The 18,267-nt window shown below is 52.4% G+C and overlaps 1 protein-coding gene across 1 annotated transcript in view; it reads left to right on the top strand.

The window, feature by feature from the left end:
* Positions 1-18,267, top strand: part of KLHL18 (kelch like family member 18) — a 45,204-nt gene that overhangs the window by 20,922 nt on the left and 6,015 nt on the right. Inside the window, 6 exon segments of the mRNA XM_028518205.2 lie at positions 6,457-6,587; positions 8,935-9,075; positions 11,362-11,560; positions 13,996-14,156; positions 15,419-15,555; positions 18,041-18,263. Of these exon segments, the coding sequence (XP_028374006.1) occupies positions 6,457-6,587; positions 8,935-9,075; positions 11,362-11,560; positions 13,996-14,156; positions 15,419-15,555; positions 18,041-18,263 (992 nt within the window).

Here is an 18,267-nt window from a genome sequence, read left to right as displayed (position 1 = left end):
CAGCTGAGCTACCCAGCCAGGGTCGCTGTTTCACTTTGGGACAAGTTGCCTACCTTGTAAATCTTGGTTTACTCATCTACAGAACAGAAGTCACAGTAGCTATTTACTGCAGAGGACCAAAATGAGAAAATATGTATAATGGGTACTTAGCAAAAGGAACTCAATAAATCATCTCATTTTTTAAGTGACTTTTTAAAAACTGAGATTACAAATGAGAGTATCTGGGGGTTTTTTTAAGCTTTTCACAAAAGTATAGGACCCCAGGATGATACAATGGAGGATCCCTTAAAAGTTTTAGAACCAGTAAACGACTCCTCTAAGCACTCTCATTTTTAAAAATAAAATCTGTGCCCTGGCTGGTGTGGCTCAGTGAACTGAGCATCAGACTGCAAACGGAAGGGTCACTGGTGTGATGCCTGGTCAGGGCGCGTGCCTGGGTTGCAGGCCGGGTTGCTGGTTGGGGGCAGGCAAAGGCAACCGGTCAATGTATCTCTGGCACATTGATGTTTCTCTCCCTCTCTTTCTCAAACTCCCTCGCCTCTCTCTAAAAATAAATAACAATCTTTTTTTAAAAATCAGCTTCCCTGTAACTTCTAGACCTGCCCTCATCCACATGATAGGCCTTCTAGGATTTGAGACAACTGTCATGCGCCCCCTGAATTATCTTTCCCAAATTAATTACTCTGAGCTGCTCCTCACAAGATGAATAGTTTTCCCTTCCTTACCTTGGTCGCTCCCTCTTCTGGATAAAGACAGATTTGCCGTTGCCCTTAACCGAATGCAGGATTCAGATGTAATCTGGCTGGCATATCCCAAGTTAGGTCTGTCTTCTTTATAGCTGAGCTGTTTTTGGAAACCAGGTCACCCAGTTTGTGCACATACAGCTTGTTCTTTTGTGTGTGTTTTTTTTCTTACTTTCTGGATGAAAAATAAATGCACAGCTGTTGAACACAGCAAATTGAACACGTTTTAGCATCCATTTCTTCCTGTAATGCCATTGCAGCGATAGTAAGGGGAGAACAGATACCAGCAAATGAGCCATCAGTGGCCTGTCGAAAGCCACGTGTGGCGGTGCGGCAGGCGGAGGAACTGAAAGCGTCTGCCGGGGCGGAAACTGAGAAGAAAGAGAATGTGTAATTCGGAACCCTGGAACGGCTCCAGAACTGAAGACCAAGTACCGAAAACAGGAAGATTAGTTGAAAGTCTGTGTGAAAAGCAATTAGAAGCCTACAGTCCCTCCCCCACTCTCTCAGGAGGCAGGAGTTTTAGTCTCAGTGTTACCGAACCAGAGGCACTCGGAGCATTAGAAGAAAGGGTGGCATGTGGAGCCAAACTGAGAATGAACCTTTAGACACAAGTTCTAAATAGTGGAGGGTAGGACCATCTCCCTCTCCTACTCCGTTTCCAGAATATCTCCATGCAGTCACTCCCTTGCCAGAGACTGGAAGATCCTTTTGATAAAATTAGCCCCAGAAAGTACATTCTAAAGATACCAACTACTTCTAGGGCTCCTCAGTGAAAGCGGCAGATTCTTGCCTGGCCACCCTGACGTGAAGTGCACACGGTGACAAGCCTAGCCCCGCACGGAGAGCTTTCAGCAGCCTAGAAGTGTGAGCACACTTCATTTCACATGAGCACTTCAAGTGTGACCACAAGACATTTCAAGAAAGCCTCTAACATGAAAGACAGAGACCAAAACAAAAGGAGATAAGAACTGAGGAAACAGTAAAAGCAAGGAGGAGGAGAAAGAAATTTTTTTAGATTTTATTTTTAGAGAGGGGAAGGGAGGGAGAAAGAGTGGGAGAGAAACACTGATGCAAGAGAAACTTAGGGGAACTGACCCCGTAACCCAGGCATGTGCCCCAACCGGAATGCCCAACCGAGCCACACCTGTCAGAGCTGAACAGGCTTGCCTTTTTTTTTTTTTAAGTAAATGTTTTTTTGTTTTTTGTTTTAAGAAATTAGGGCAACTTTTTAAAAGATTTTATTCATTTATTTTTAGAGAGGGAAGGGAGGTAGAAAGAGAGAGAGAGAGAGCGAAATATCAATGTGCGGTTGCTGGGGGTCATGGCCTGCAACCCAGGCATGTACCCTGACTGGGAATCAAACCTGTAACACTTTGGTTCGCAGCCCGAGCTCAATCCACTGAGCTACACCAGCCAGGGCTTTTTTTTTTTTTTTTAAAGAAGGGAACCTTCAGAAAATAAGAAGATCTCTTAAAAATTAAAAATGTGATAGCCAGTATAAAAAGCTACAACACAAAATACTGGAAAGTAAATTGGAAGAACATTCACGGAACATAGAACATTCACGGACCCAATGAGAAAGAAAAAGAGGGAAGAACTGATTAAAAAACAAAAAAAATTAGAGGATCATCTCAAGAGGTCTAGCACCTGACTAATGAAAATTTAGGAACAGAAAAAAACCCAGACAATAGAGAGGAAGAAATTATTGAAGAAATGGTATGAAAAGACATTCCCAGAACTAAAATAATGATTATAGACTGATGTAGTACAATCAGTGGAAGGAAACCAATACCAAGATACAGCCCTTGTGAGATTTCAGAACTCCAAGAATAAAGAGAAAGTCCTAAAAGCTCCTAGAAAGAACAGTCACACATTTAGAATTCAAAGGGGCACAACAAGAAGACAATGGAACAATACCCTCAAAATAAAAAATATTTATTCCCAACTTAGAATTTTATAGACAGCTAAACTATCACCCGAGCTGAAGGATAATAGGCATTTTCAGACATACTGTGCATGTGTCCTTTGATATTGTGACATAAGAAATAAGTATTTGGTCTTTGTCTCTCGTTACCAGTCCAGAGCTCCTAAAACTCTTGTAACCTCCTGAGTGGCAGGGATAATCAGGGCATCTTTTGTTACGTCTGGTCTTCGTTCTGAGTGACGGGGTGAGGGGAACAGTCCACCAGAGCTGAGTTTGTGCTAATGAGCTCACTGTGGGCAGCTGCACAGTTTCAGGATGGGTGGGGGCTGGTTGCCAGGGAAACCAACCGAGGGCTTAGAGGGTTGAAACTTGCAGCCCAGCAACCCCTCTGCCTTTTGAGGGTAAGAGAGATTGAGCTAATCACTAGTGACCAGTGACTTAATCAGTCATGCCTAAGTAATGGAACCTCCACAAACCTTCTAAACAGTGGGGTTCACAGGGCTTCCAGGTTGGTGGACACGCAAGGAAGCAGCGCACCCCAGGTCCCCCGGGGCCAGAGGCCCCTGTGCTCGGGACCTTCCAGACCCCGCCCTGTCTACCTCTTCATCTGGCTGTTCTTTCGTCTCCTTTACAAGAAACCGGTAACAACGAGTAAACTGTTTTCCCCGAGTTCTGTGAGCCATCTAGCAAATGGTTAAACCTGAGGAGTGGGTTGTGGGCAACCCCGCCACCAACTTTATAGCCGATCGGTCGGAAGAAGTGTGAATGGCCCAGACTTGCAGTTGGCGTCTGGAGCAGGGGCATTGTTGCGGGACAGAGCCCTTACCCTGCGGGGTCTCCGCTAGACTGGGCAGTCAGCGTCGGGTTTGAATTAAATTGTAGGATGCCGGTTAGTGTCTGCAGACTGAGAGTTAGTGTGTGTGAGGGGGGAAAAAAACCCCCACACATTCGGGTCCAGAAATGGTGCGAGTAAAAACACCTTATAGTACGCTTTTCCTGAGGACCCTCTGCCAGGAGACCCACCGGGATAACCGAGGAGGAGGAGGACAAATGGGGTCCAAGAAGTGGGTTCCAGGGTAGGGGAGGCGAAGGAACCCCCAGAAGGACAGATTTCCAGTGGGGGAACTTCTCGAGAACAAAGAGGGTGCCTGATTAAACACGTTAGAGGGGGTTACAGGAAGCTGCCCCTTGTCGGGGGTCCCAGTGGGCAGCCAGACGGCGTCTGCCAGCAGGCCGTTCGGGCGCTCGAGCCACACACTGCCCGGAGGAGCCTCCCTGACCGAGGAGACCGCCCGAAACCCCGCGTGTCCGAAGCTCTGAGAGAGCAGGGCCGCCGCCTCGGAGTCGTCTTCCGTGTCACGGCAGTTTAAGGAACGTGGGTCGCCGGTGCCACCAGACGCTGCAGGAATAGTGAACACGCGACCTCGGAAATACAGAAGGAAACCTGCGTCTCGAGAAGAAATCGCGTGTGTCCAACGCGGAGGTCCGCGGGAATCACTGGCGCTGGCTGCCGGCCGTCATCAGACAGGAGGACAGTCCTTACAGTGAAGGACCCCCGGAACGACAAACGAGAAAGTGTGCGCTGAACCACTTTAACAAACAGTCTGTAAACAAGAGAACCGTATAGAAAATTTAGATGGACACTTAGATCTCGTAATTTATGTATCGTGGTCAGCTTCTCCACAGGCTTACCTCGTTGTGGAGAATAAGTATAAAATGCGCACTTTATTATACTTTAAAGTGCACTTTAAAATGTGCACTTTAAAGTATACTTTTTAAAATGTTAAAAAAATACAGGGAGTTGTAAACTGTTTTATTATCTCCAGGGAAAAGAAATACTACACAAGAAATGAAATGTCACCATACATGATGGCTTGGCTACAAATAATATTTACGTAACCCTAAGAATGTAACTCAATATTAATTTAACCAAAATTTGACATAATTATATTGAAAGATAAAGTGGAAGAGAAAAAAATTCTGACCTTCCATTATAAGAATTAAATAGGTAATGTAATAGTTATTTTATCTTTTGCTTCGTAACAAATTACCCCAAAACTTAGTGACTTAAAATGACAAATATGTATTCTTACCTCAGTTTCTGTGGGTCAGGAAATCAGAAGCAGTGTAGAGGTCGCAGCTGGTTGTGGTCCAGCATGCAGGCCTCAGGCCGAGGTCATCTGATGGCCAGCGGTGCGGAGCTCTGTCCCCCTGACCCAGGTGGCTGCAGGAGGAGGCCTTAGTCCCCCTTCTCATGGGCCTCGCTGCAGGAAGGTGCTGGTGCCTGGCTTTCCCGGGAGCAGGTGATCCAGGAGAGACCATCAGAGGAATGCACGGTGCCTTCCAAGACCTGGCCTTGAATGTGACATACCGTCACCAGTGCTATGTCCCAGCAGTGGCACAGACCCACCCTGAGACCTTGTGGGAGGGGACTGCATAAGGGTGTGAACACCAGGAGGCCGCTGGGTCACTGGGGGCTGTTTGGAGACCCACTACCACAAGTAACAGCTAGAAGTGAAAATTTGAGAAGTGATACTACAGGCACATCGCTTGGAAAGACAGAAATAAATACCAGAAGAGGTTGCCCCGGGAGCAGGAAACGGAACCAGAAACCGCTGGTTTTCATTATAATAAGCCTCATGGAACAACTTTAAGAAGCACTCGTATGTGTTACTGTGATTTTGTTCATTGTGAAGAACCCCCCAAGCACCCAGTCGGTTAATGTCCCCAGCAGCAGTAGTCGAGGGGCACGCGGATGGCGGGTGGTTCGAGGTGCTCGTGTAGTCTGAGTCTGGGGCGGGTCCGTCGGTGTTGGAAGATTGCGTGTGTGACCTTGAGACGAGCATCAGGCAGTGAAACGGTGATATTTGGTGAAAGGAGGGAAAAAGACAGTTTTGCTTTTTCTGAAGAATAGACAGTTCTTAAGTGAAAATGTTTATGCAGCTTGGAGCTATCAATGGCAAAGCTTATAAAGGGAATATCCTTTTGACGGTTGGAAAGGACTTTGTAGACCTCCCTGGGCTAAGGACGCGTCGGTGAGGGTGTGGCGCGGGTTGGAGAGTTTGCCCCCGTCCCTGAGAGAGCCGTGGGCCTGCGCCCCGTGGACCTGTGACCCATGGACCTGTGCCCCATGGGCCTGTGCCCCGTGGGCCGTGCAGACCACAGCCGGCCCCGGCACCAGCCGTCTGCCACTGCCGTCATCTTCCTAAGAGGAACTCTGGGCTCCTTGGGGTCTGCCACAGCCCGGTTGGTACCCAGGGGCCCCCCAACTTCTGTGCCCACCATGCCTGCCCTGTGCTTGATCCCCACGTGTGCCCCCTCTTCAAGTTTGGTCTCGTTTCTCCTCATCTTTTTCAGTCACTGTGTATTTACTCTTCTTGAGAAGCCTGCTGTCAGGGGCCTCAAGGTTCCCAGCCAGTTTGTCTGTTCCATCTGCTTTCTAGTGGAACTGGGGTCGGGGTTCAGTGTTAGAGAAATCAGGTCCTGGAGCTGGCGGGGGAGTCGGGAGGGGTGCAGTGGAGACCACCATGTAAGTAAAAACTGCCACTCGCAACATTCAGGCTTACGTTTTTTAACCACTTGAAAACGTGTTGTTTACCTTCTACTGTAGCTGAGTACATGGAATCAAACAGACTCGAGGGACCTCATGAGAAACCTCAGCTGTCACACAGTGGGATGTCTTGGGCACCACTCCAGGGGGGGATGGGTCCCACTGTGGGAGGGGCAGGGTGGACCTTCGTGTTTGCATTTCTCAGTATCTCTCTTCGTCTTTTACTTTGCCCACAGATCGGCGACCACAAGTTCAGTGCTCACCGGATCGTCTTAGCAGCCTCCATCCCGTACTTCCACGCCATGTTTACCAATGACATGATGGAGTGCAAGCAGGATGAGATCGTAATGCAAGGAATGGACCCCAGGTACAGACTCCTCCATTAGGCTTACTGGCTGCTTCTAGGCCCGCGCTCAGCCCGGTGTCTGCTGCCCCTCGGGGCCCGAGGCAGGACTCGGCGTCTGTAGCACAGCCCCACGCACGTGGTGATGGGTGAACCAGCAGAGCCTCGGCTGGCGGCCCGAGTCAGGGTTGAAATGAAATGAGGAGAGTTTGGTTATGTTTTTTTACTCTGTTAGAGTGCACGTTAGTCAGACCTGAAGTTCAGGATGTGATTCTTAGCTAAGACAGGTACAAGGGTGATGGCGTGTCAATCTCTGCAGTTTTCCATGCTGGCCGTTTTAGCTGGCAAAATCTTTTTACTTTTTTTTTTTCTTTTAATCCTCGTCCAGGGATATATTTATTGATTTGAGAGAGAGAGAGAGAGACATTGATCGGTTGTTCCCCATCTGCCCCCTGACCAGGGATCAAACCCACAACCTAGGTATGTGCCCTGACCAGGGATCAAACCCCCAGCCTTTTGGTGCATGGGAAGATGCTTCAACCAACTGAGCCACTTGGCCAGGGAAAAGTGTCGTTTCAAATAAGCATCTTCTCGTCAGTCCAGAGCAGAGTCGTCCATTAGAATGCTGTGTAGTGACAAAAATGGTCTCTTTCTGCTCCCCAGAATGGCGGCCACTAGTCTGTCTGCATGTCGCCGTGAACGCTTGAGATGTGACCGGTGGGGCTGAGGAACTGAATTCTAAATTGCATTTAAGTTCAGTTCATTTAAATGTTATTTTAAATAGCTAATGGCTGTTGTATGGGGTGACATGGGTCTAGAAGGGAGCAAAAACCATGCTTATTTGATGAATAAGAATACTGGAGCCAGCCCTAGCTGGCGTAGCTCAGTGGATTGAGCACGGGCTGCGAACCAAAGTGTCGCAGGTTCGATTCCCAGCCAGGGTACATGCCTGGGTTGCAGGCTATAGCCCCCAGCGGCCGCACATTGGTGTTTCTCTCTCTCTCTCTCTCTCTCTCTCTCTCTCTCTGTCTCCCTCCCTTCCCTCTCTAAAAATAAATGAATAAAAATCTTAAAAAAAAAAAAGAATACTGGAGCCCTTGCCCTGGCTGGTGTAGCTCAGTGAATTGAGTGCGGGCCTGCAAACAAGGGGTTGCTGGTTCAATTCCCAGTCAGGGCACACACCTGGGTTGCAGGCCAGGACCCCATGGGCACATGAGAGGCAACCAAACATTGATGTTTCCCTCCCTTTCTTTTTCCTTCCCTTCCCTTCGCTCTAAAAATAAAATTTAAAAAATAAAAATAAAAAAGAATACTGGAGCCCAGGGAGGTCAGGCTCAAAGACTATCCCATCTAACTGTCTTTCAACCAAGACAGCCCTCCATAGTGAAGAACAGCATTGGCCTACATGTCGATAATGCCAAGGTTGAGGGGTTCCTTCCTAGAGTAATTTTCAGGGCAGGAGGCAGTACCATAACCCCTGAAATCGCATCATTTAGGCGCCTATTTGAAGTTGTTCTTATATCTAGAGTCACTTAGTCCTAGACACTCTGTGAAAATACCTTCCTGATTCCTATCTAAAGACTTCATAGAAACATATTCCATAGTATGCCTTTTTGGGTCTTGAGAGGAAAAAGGCATGTTTATGTCAGTCACTTAAAAGATTTTGCTACAGCCCTGGATGGTGTGGCTCAGTGGACTGAGTGCCGGACAAAGGGTCGCTGGTTCGATTCCCAGTCAGGGCACACACCTGGGTTGCAGGCCAGGTCCCCAGTAGGGGGCAAGCGAAAGGCAACCACACATTGATGTTTCTCTCCCTCTCTTTCTTCCTCCCTTCCCCTGTGTCTAAAAATAAGTTAAATCATTTTTTAAAAAAAAGATTTTGCTGCAAATCTATGAATTAGGCTCTATGTTTATAATCTAGTCTGTATCAGGAGTTCCCTGCACACCTACTATGTGCCTGACATTGTTCTGGGGTCTGGGAATGCAGCAGCAAACATGACACAAGGTGACGTAGGGCAGTGACATTCTCGTCAGTGGAGAGACAGTAAACAAACCAGTGACTGTAAAACACTGGCCAGTAACCTCATTTGTTGCCTAATCTCACGGTGGTGAAAACCCCTGGGAAGGTGAGCGCCCCAGTACGTGGAGGGGATGTGCAGAACCCGCTGCAAGGCCCAAGTCCCGGGCCAGGAAGCTGTAAGGACAGACACGGAAGGGCCTCAAGGGCAGTGCACACTGTCCTCTCCAAGGCCTGCATCTGAGGGGGCTGTGCTAGTCCCTGTGCACACTGCAGGTGCCTCCTTTGACGGAGGCTGACCCAGCCTCCGTGGCCAGCACCCACCTCTGAAGAGCGTCTTCCTCTTCCATCCAGTGCCCTGGAGGCTCTGATCAACTTCGCCTACAACGGCCACCTTGCCATCGACCAGCAGAATGTGCAGTCGCTGCTGATGGGGGCGAGCTTCCTGCAGCTGCAGAGCATCAAAGACGCCTGCTGCACGTTCCTCCGAGAGCGGTGAGGAGCTGCGGGGCCGGCCTGTGACCGGGGGGGACGTGAGCATTTCATCTCCGGGGTCCCCGCCAGCTTGCTGAGCCCTGAGAGCACTCAGAGTTTTATGGAGGGTGGGAGCTGGGAAGGTCCTCTGCAGAAATGACCTTTCTTTTTCTTCTCTTTTTTTAAATTGTTGTTCAAGTACAGTTTTCTGCCTTTTACTCCCATCCCAGCCCTCCCCACCTCCCTCCTGTTTCCACCCCTCCTTGTTTTTGTCCATGTGTCCTTCATACTTGTTCCTGCAAACCCTTCCCCTTTTCCACTGAAATTCCCTCCCCTCTCCTCTCCAGTCACTGTCAGCCTGTTCTCTGTTTCAGAAATGACCTTTCCTGAAATCAGAGTCAGGCAACACTCAGTCGTTGGGGTGGGACCTCTGAGGAACGTGCCTTACGAAGCCCTGCCCGCACTCTCCTTTGGCCGGCCCCGCCCGTCCCTCTTCCTCCGGTCCTCCGTCCAGGCTGACCAGCTGCTGGTTTAGCTGACGGTTCTCACCGGGCTGATTTAGTCGGTGCTCCCTAAACGCCCCGAGGACGTCTCTTCTTTGTTTAGATCCTTCGCCCTCCTCGGATTTCTTGATCTTTGTTTTCCCTTCAGCTCTTTAAGAGCCCACCCAAATTTTACCTCCTGGAATTCTCTGTCCCCCTGAGCTCCCTGAGCATGCTCTTTTAGGGTCGGGACCACGGGTTTATCCCTACCTATATCCAGCTCTTGACAATGAACGTTTGACAACTAAGCAGATGAGAAGGATCTTCCTCCCCCTCAAGAGGCAAGCAGAGCTCTTAGTCCTGAGGGAAAGTCCTGCCTTATAACCACTAGAGGCTCGGACACAGACACGAGGGTCAGTGCCACGCTGCGCACAGGCAGGGAGGAACCAGAACAGCGAGCGTGCCAGCACCTGTGCTCCCCTGGTCCTGGTCTCCACCCGAGTGCTCTGACCACCAGGTCCCTCGCTGGAAGACTGGCGTTCCTCTCGCCTCAGATCTGCCCTCCTGAGCCTCGTGCCCTCTTAGAGCCACCGACCTCTCCCCCTCTCACTGCCCCAGTCCAGTTCACTTAGCAGCTCTTTGAGCCCTGCCTGCTGTCCACGTCCTGCCAGTATGCAGCTCGTGGGCATCACTGGGCACCTCTGTGTGTGCAGCCAGTCTTAGTAGCTGTGGTAATGACACCTGGCGTGCGGGGTGGGGGCGGGTTCTGCTTGGTGCATGCTGAGTGGTTTCATCGTGAGGTAGGTGGTCCTGTTCCAGATTCTGCAAATAGAATAGCCCCACAACCTGGCCTGACCCTGCCCTGGGATGCCATCAGGTGCAGCTGGAGGGATGCACCTGGGAGTGTGGGGCGGACAGGGCCTCACCTACTCATTTGTGAGCTTCTTAGGGACGCAGACTGGGCTGTTCCACTCTGTGTTCCCAGGAGTTTGAAGAATGATGGAGCAAGGATTAAGTTGGCCACTCTCACAGGGGACAATAGCGCCACCTAGGGGCACTGGAGGTCGTCACTGTCAACGCTGGATCCAGGCTCTGTTACAAAGTCGTGTCACCTCAAAGGTGCTTAGGAAAGGATCTTTGGACCAGTGCGGTTTTGTCATGCCCTGATCATACAGCCTTCTTAGCTGCTCCGAGCCTCACTTTTCCATCCGAAAATGAGAGCAGTTGCTGCTTGACAGTGTTGCTCCAGAGATTCTGGAGAACGTGTGTAAAAGGCTGGCGACGCGCTCCACGCACTGCGGGAAAGAATAAGTGGTGGCTGCCTGGATGTTGTTTGGGTGCCTCAGCCCCCTGGAGAGCCTCCCTCTGTGTGGGAACAGAGCGCGTGTAAGGGTCCCAGTGTTAGAGAAGTCGTTCCTCCTGTGGGGAGTGAGTGCTCGTTCCACAGCTTCGGCACCTTCCTGGTGACCGCAGGTGGACGCTCAGCCAGGAACGTCAGCAGCCAAGGGACGGCAGACCGGCTTTCAGTGCGTGTCCTCCTTGTCTTCCCTCCCGAGAGCTGCCCCACCCAGCCGCCCAGGACACCAGCCCAGGAGGCGGAGCCTCTGAGGATCGTCTGTCTTCATTTAAATATTACCCTTGCAAGTGGGGTCCGAGAGATGCACCTTATTTACACTGGGAGTTTCTCCAAAGTTGAGGACAAAGTTGGGGGGGGGGGGTTTGTTGTTGTTCTGTGGCTTCACCCAGAGCCAGCCTGACCACGATTTGAAGATAACCTTTTTTTCTTCCTCTGAAGTTTTCTTTGCGTTCCTTCCTTATGCAAAAGGCTCCACCCCAAAAACTGCCTGGGCGTGCGGCAGTTCGCGGAGACCATGATGTGCGCCGTGCTGTACGACGCGGCCAACAGCTTCGTCCACCAGCACTTCGTGGAGGTGTCCGTGTCGGAGGAGTTCCTGGCCCTGCCGTCGGAGGACGTGCTGGAGCTGGTGTCCCGGGACGAGCTGAACGTCAGGTCCGAGGAGCAGGTCTGTGGGGCGCGGGGCCGGGCCGGGCCGCCGGTGACACGGGGGGCCGCGGCTCTTTCCAGTGTTCGCTTTCTCTTCTCTCCATAATTTTAATTTTTTAAAGATTTTATTTATTTATTTCTAGAGAGGGAAGGGAGGGAGATAGAGAGAGAAACGTCAATGTGCGGTTGCTGGGGGTCATGGCCTGCAACCCAGGCAGGTATCCTGACTGGGAATCGAACCTGCGACACTGGTTCGCAGCCTGAGCTCAATCCACTGAGCTACGCCAGCCAGGGCTCTCCATTATTTTTTAACAGAACAAAGAGCATGATGTGCACGTAGTTGATGTTTATTGTTCCGGGTTTGTTTTATCATAGCAGGGGCGTTTTTCATGGAAACTCGATATGTTTTATTGTCTAAATATTATTCCATCGATTTTATCGACCCTGCTTTCTTTATTCTTGGGTGTGTGGCTTGTTTCCAGCATTTACCGTTAGAAATTACGTTGCATTAAGCTAGAAATCAATAGAGATAGCTTTGGGAAGAGTGTTTTTCTAAAGGAGAGCAGAGCCATGGGGCAGTTGCCGGTGGGGAATGTGAAGTCAGGAGGGGCTTGTTTTGTTAAGATGAGAGAAATTACAGTGCAGTGTGGCTGCCGGTGGGAATTTTCCAGAAGAGAGGGAAGAGTTGCAAACGTAGGAGAAAAGGGAGCGGCCTCGCTGGACAGATGTCCTGGGGGAGGACTAAGGGCCCATCTCCGGCGCCAGGGGAACGATTTGATAGGCGCGCAGGGGGCGGGGAGGGAGCAGGGCGGGAAGGGAGATGCTGGTGGATTCCATTCACATTCTCGTCTGATTCCCATCAGCTGAGGGTGAGGGAGAAGGAGCGTTAGGAATGGAGGAGAGAGGACCAGGTGTGAACTGGGCCTCCGGGGGCGGGGAGAGCACACAGTTGAAGCCCGGGAAACGGAGTGCGCTGGAGAGGAAGCAGGGCCCGATGAGAGGAGCATTCGCAGAGTTGAAGCCGGTGGGCAGGTCTTAGCGGGGCAGGTGCAGAGTAGGGACAAGTGAAGTTACGGGAGGAAGACTTCACCAGAAGAGGGACTATTTTTACTGGTAGGTGTGAGGAAGGGAGATGAGTGCATAGCGTGGGAATTGAGGGCACCTGCCTTATACCCCACGTGGCCCATGGATGAGAGACAGGTGAGCGCAGAGGCTGTGGTGGGGGTGGGAGAACCTGGAAGGGAGGCTGGAGGAGGGAGAGCCATGTCCAAGGCTGATTGGCATCCATCACTGAGCTGTAAGGACTGGAGGTGGTGGTCAGGTGCTAGTACACTTAGAATTATGGAGGAGGCGAAGAAGCTGTTGGCAAAGCCAGATGGGAGCGAGCACAGGGCCCGCTGAGGACAGAGAGAACATCTTCTTGGGTGGTTAGGAGAAGCGTAAGTGAGAGTGTAGCAGAGAGGCCCGGAGGGCGATCCTTTCTCTTCAACAAAAACGCCGTGCCGGTTGTCTGAAGGGAGCGGCGAATCCTTTGAGCTGAGGGCGGCAAGGGCTGGGCACGGAAGGGCCCCGAGTGCAGGGTGAAAATGCGGGCATGGCCCTGCGGGCACCGGGAGCGCCCCCGTGGCAAGGCCTGTGCCCAGGCAGTCGGCTGGGAAGTCTGACCAGAGCAGCTTGGGGCATTTGAGATCAGTCACCCCGGCCTGTCCTGAAGCTGCGCCTCAGCGGGAGGAGCCCCAGGAGGCAAGCCGTCGGCATGTTAGTCCCAACTCAGCTCCTCGCCTTGGTGTCTAAAGAGCCCTCACCCCTGGACGAGAGCGGGCAGTGGAAAAGTAGGCCATGAGCTCCGCTGCGTGGGCTCCCTTTCACCTTGCTCGCTCTCCCTGAGCGCAAGGAATGGGGCCCAGGCAGCTCGCATCTATGGGAGTGATACATCTGTAAGGGCTGGCGGGTTTGGGGGAGAGATGTTCCTGTGACGAGAGCCGTTGAAGAAGGCTCCTTGGAGAACATGGATCTCGAGCCAGATCTTAAAGAAAGGGGGTGGGTTTAGATGAAGAGGCGATGAGGGGACATTTTAAGTGAAGGGGACAGTGTAAGCAGAGGAATGAGCCAGGCTGGTGGAGGGTAGCAGGGGGAGTTTAGGAGTAGGGCACGGCAGCAGCAGGGAGGAAGGCCAACAGGGTTTTGGTTGTGAAGCAGAAAGGAATAAGGTGCCATTAACAGGTTTCGTAGTGAACTGTTACAGTCGCCTGGGCTTGTGTTTCGAGGTTGGACCAAACGGGGTAGCTGGGGAAGTGGAGAGAAAAGCATGGATTCAGGAGACGAAAGAGAAGGATGGGGGGACCCAGGGACTGCCTCAAGAGAGGGGGTGGGAGGGCTTTGGGTGGAGGGGTCGGGGTCGTGGCCTCTGACTGGGGGGAGTTGCCACCAGCGCGTCCACTCTCTGCCGCGCAGGTCTTCGAAGCCGTGCTGGCCTGGGTCAGGTACGACCGGGAGCAGAGGGGGCCCTGCCTGCCCGAGCTGCTGTCCAACATCCGTCTGCCCCTCTGCCGGCCCCAGTTCCTGTCGGACCGCGTGCAGCAGGACGACCTGGTGCGCTGCTGCCACAAATGCAGGTGAGCAGGGCTGAGCCTGCGCGGGATGCTGCCGCGGGTCTGGGCGAAGGAGAGAACCTGGCTGCCCAGGAGGGGCAGGAGTGGAGGGTCCGTCCTAACTCACAGCACACGGGTCGGTCTGCCTGCCATCTAGAGCCCGGAGGAGCCGGGTCTCAGACTTTGGGCAGAGAAATGTGCAGTACGGGAGTACCAAGGCAGAACGGGCTCTCTCCCCTAAGTTATCTGAGGGTTTTCTAGCATCTCCATCCATTAAGCTGTTCATGAACACGCTGATGTGTGTGCTGGTTGCCCTGCCCCTGCCCACGCCAGCCGCTGACTTAGCGGTGACTTCCTGGGGCTCCTCGCCCTCCCCCGTGAACGCTGGTCAGTGCCCAGTGCTCAGCCGGGTGTGGGCCGGCCACGGCAGTGATGGGCGGGCAGGGGGGCATGGGCACCAGCACGTGAAACTCACACCCCGAGTCACTCGGTGACGATGTGGCCAGACAGCTCCCAAGATGGTAGCCCTACAGAGGGATCACTGTAAAAGCAGAGCCACAGAGAAAAGTGTTTATCCTCTTTCAAATGACTTGTCTCATGCACAGCCGGTTCCGGAGGCAGTCAGTGGCTCGGTGCAAGCAGAATGAAGGCGTGTGTCCGGTCAGGCGAGGTGTGACGAGTTAGCCGGGACCCGTGGCACACAGCCTCACGGGTGCAGTGGAGGAGTTTGAACTTCCTTCTGTAGACGCTGGGTAGCCGTCAAAGGCTCTTGGAAACAGGGCCTGGACTGTCTGTCGTGCGGAAGGCGGAGTGGGGGGCTGGGGCCGGGGGCAGGAAAATCCGCCAGCAGCAGTTGGCTTCTGGCGCCACCGTCCCGGTGAGAGGTGGTTCAGTGAGAGGTAGTTCGTGGCAGGGTGTGAGCTGCAGGGATGGGAAGGAAGAGGGGCGAAAGGATCCAGGCTCCTACCCAAGCCTGCTGTTTCAGCCTCCACCCTGTGTTTCTCCTGCCCGTCTGTGCCTGTTGGAAGGCAGCCATTGTGACTACACATGCCAGGGCGGGCTCAGCTCGTCTTGCTCCCCTAGTTTTGAGTGTGTCTCAAGAGCTGTGTACGCTTTCTCCTGGGTTCAGCTGGGTTCTTGGAGACCACCCCTTCTGGAAGGCTTCTCTTCCCAGGTTCCCCCTGCAGTTGGAGGTGGGGGGTGGGGGGGCGGGCAGGCTTGGAACTGTAAGTGTGGCCCACAGGGGGAGGATACCTCCTGTCCTAGCATCTTGTCCCCTACTCCAGGGACCTGGTAGACGAAGCGAAGGACTATCACCTCATGCCGGAGCGCCGGCCCCACCTGCCGGCCTTCCGCACTCGGCCACGCTGCTGCACGTCCATCGCGGGGCTCATCTACGCTGTGGGAGGCCTCAACTCCGCAGGTACCTTGCATTCTGCCCTTGCGGAGCGCTGTCCTGGGCTCTGTGGGGGAGGAAGCCCCGGACCCCCAGCCTGGCCCTTCGTGTCCTCTCCTTGCGTGTCACCTCCCCGTCTCACATTTATGTCATTGTCCTGCAGTTAGAGCATGTCAGTGTTAATACCATTGAATCAGCGTGGGAGCTAAAGGGGCCTTTAGAAACGCTTGTGGTCTAGCCCCCTTCCCTTACAGAAATCGGGGCCCAGAGAACTTCCTCCCTGCTCAGCAGGGTGGAGTTGGTTTTGGTTTTGGCAGAGCAAGGACTCCTGAGCCAGCACTCTTGAGTTTATTTACTTACTTTATAGAGAGAGGGGAAGGGAGGAAGAAAGAAAGAGCGAAACATGGCTATGTGAGAGACATACATCGATCAGTTGCTTCTTACACGCCCCCAACTGGGGACCTGGCCTGCAACCCAGGCATGTGCCCTGACTAGGAATCGAACCAGTGACCTTTTGGTTCACAGGCCGGTGCTCAGTCCGCTGAGCCACAGCAGCCAGGGCCAGCACAGTTTCCCTGACATCACACTGACTGTCGGATGGGCTCCACCCTGGATAGGATATAGTCAGAGACCCCGTTCTGTTACCAGGCAGATCACGTTTGATCCTAAGGATCCTTGGGAGTTCGACTGTGAGAATGTCACCGTAAGAAGGATAATTCCCAGCCCTGGCTGGCTGGTGTGGCTCAGTGGATTGAGCGCTGGACTGGGAAGCAAAGGATTGCCAGTTCCATTCCCTGTCAGGGCACATGCCTGGGCTGCAGGCAGGGCCAGGTCCCCAGTAGGGGGCGTGTGAGAGGCAGCCACACATTGATGATTCTCTCCCACTCTTTCTCCCTTCCCTTCTCTGTGAAATAAATAAAGTCTTTTTTTTTTTAAAAAAAAGGATAATTCTCCAAATACTCAGTGTCTGCCCCTGCCAGCAATACTTGTTACTCTTTACCTCTTAGCGCCCACGATACACACACGCATTACAGTCTGTGCACTGTTGGCAGCTCTTGTATCACACGGTCAAGTTTTCGGGGAGGCTCCACGGGGCCCTGGCCGCCCTCCTCGCCAGGCCCCACTGCAGGCCAGCAGAGACTTAGCAGAGAGGGCAGTGTGGACGCCTGGGTCCCAGCAGTGCAGTGACTCCGGGAGACATCATGTCCAGTGTGGGGGCCAGGCCCTTCCACAGTGTCAGTTCAGCTGTTGTGGGCAGTGGGGAATAGATGGGTAGCCATGGCAGTCCTTTTGTTGTTGTTTTTAAGATTTCTAAAATTTATTTTTAGAAAGAGGGAAAGGGAGGAGAAGGAAAGAGAGAGAAACATCAATGTGAGAACATTGATGTGGGACAGAAACATTGAAGGGTTGCCTCTCGTACACACCCTGACTGGGGACTGAACCCACAACCCAGGCATGTGCCCTGACCGGGAACTGAACTGGCAACTTTTCACTCTGTGGGACAACATCCAGCCAACCGAGCCACACTGGTCAGGGCGGTAGTTGTATCTTTACTCGAAAGCTAATGAGAGGTGGGTACTAGTCTCCGCTGCTCGTTAACCTAATGACCTGAGTCCTCAGCTAGTAACCTGTAGTGGGGCAGGTGCTAACTAAGTGCCCCTGAGTGGAATCGAACAGGGAGGGGAAGTGTTTTTGGTCCTCACAAGAACCTGAGGAAAACGTAGGGTGGAAATTATCATTCCTTGCTGCTATGGCAACTGTTTACTGAACATTCAGTCTATTCGAGGACTGTGCCAGGTGATTTATATAATGTATCACTTAATCCTCATGGCAACTCTGCATAGAGATTATCTTCAATTCACCCCTAAGAGCAGAGGCTGGGGATACAAAGCAACTTCCCTGAGGTTGAGGGCCACCAAGTGAAAGTGGGCATTGGCACGCACACCCTGCCCTCTGGGCATGCCTCCTGCGTTGGGGAAATAGTGTATCTACCTGCCTTGATCTTTGGCTTTAAGCAGACGGAGAACCTCATTGCAACTTAAAATTGCCCTCTCTAGAAAGTAAATGTCACCCATCTGATTGTGATTTCACTTAAAGACTTAGGTTTAGAGCCCTGGCCTTTGTGGCTCAGTTAGTTGGAGTGTCATCCCACACCCGAAAGGTTGTTTGTGGGTTCAGTCCCCAGTCCGGGTGCCGGCTGGTGCGATTCCCACTCCTGCTGCACAGGGGAGGCAGCCAGTCAATGCTACTCTCTCTCACATCGATGTTTTCCTTTCTCCCTTCCTTCCTCGCAAAAAAAGCAATGAAAATAATGCCCTCAGGTGAGGGGTGGGGGAAGGAATTAGGTTCGAGGTTATTATGGCTGCAGTTTCTTAGTGGGCCCTTCCGGCTTGAGGTCCTGTGGGAAGAGCTGTAGACTCTAGTTAAACTTTCCATATAATCAGTACCCAGCCGCTGTGATCTAAACGAGTGGTCTCATTTGTTTAAATTTGAGTAGCAAATTTTTATGCAGGTGACTCCCTGAACGTGGTGGAAGTGTTCGACCCTGTGGCCAACCGCTGGGAGAAGTGCCGGCCCATGACGACGGCCCGCAGCCGCGTCGGCGTGGCCGTGGTGAACGGGCTGCTCTACGCCATCGGGGGCTACGACGGCCAGCTGCGGCTGAGCACCGTGGAGGTCTACAACCCGGAGACGGACACCTGGACCAGAGTGGGGAGCATGAACAGCAAGAGAAGGTAT

Source organism: Phyllostomus discolor, chromosome 7 (assembly GCF_004126475.2).
Source record: "Phyllostomus discolor isolate MPI-MPIP mPhyDis1 chromosome 7, mPhyDis1.pri.v3, whole genome shotgun sequence".
Taxonomy (NCBI): Eukaryota; Metazoa; Chordata; class Mammalia; order Chiroptera; family Phyllostomidae; genus Phyllostomus; species Phyllostomus discolor.
The sequence above is the reverse complement of the archived record's forward strand: the minus strand, read 5'-3'. Positions and strand labels throughout refer to the sequence as shown.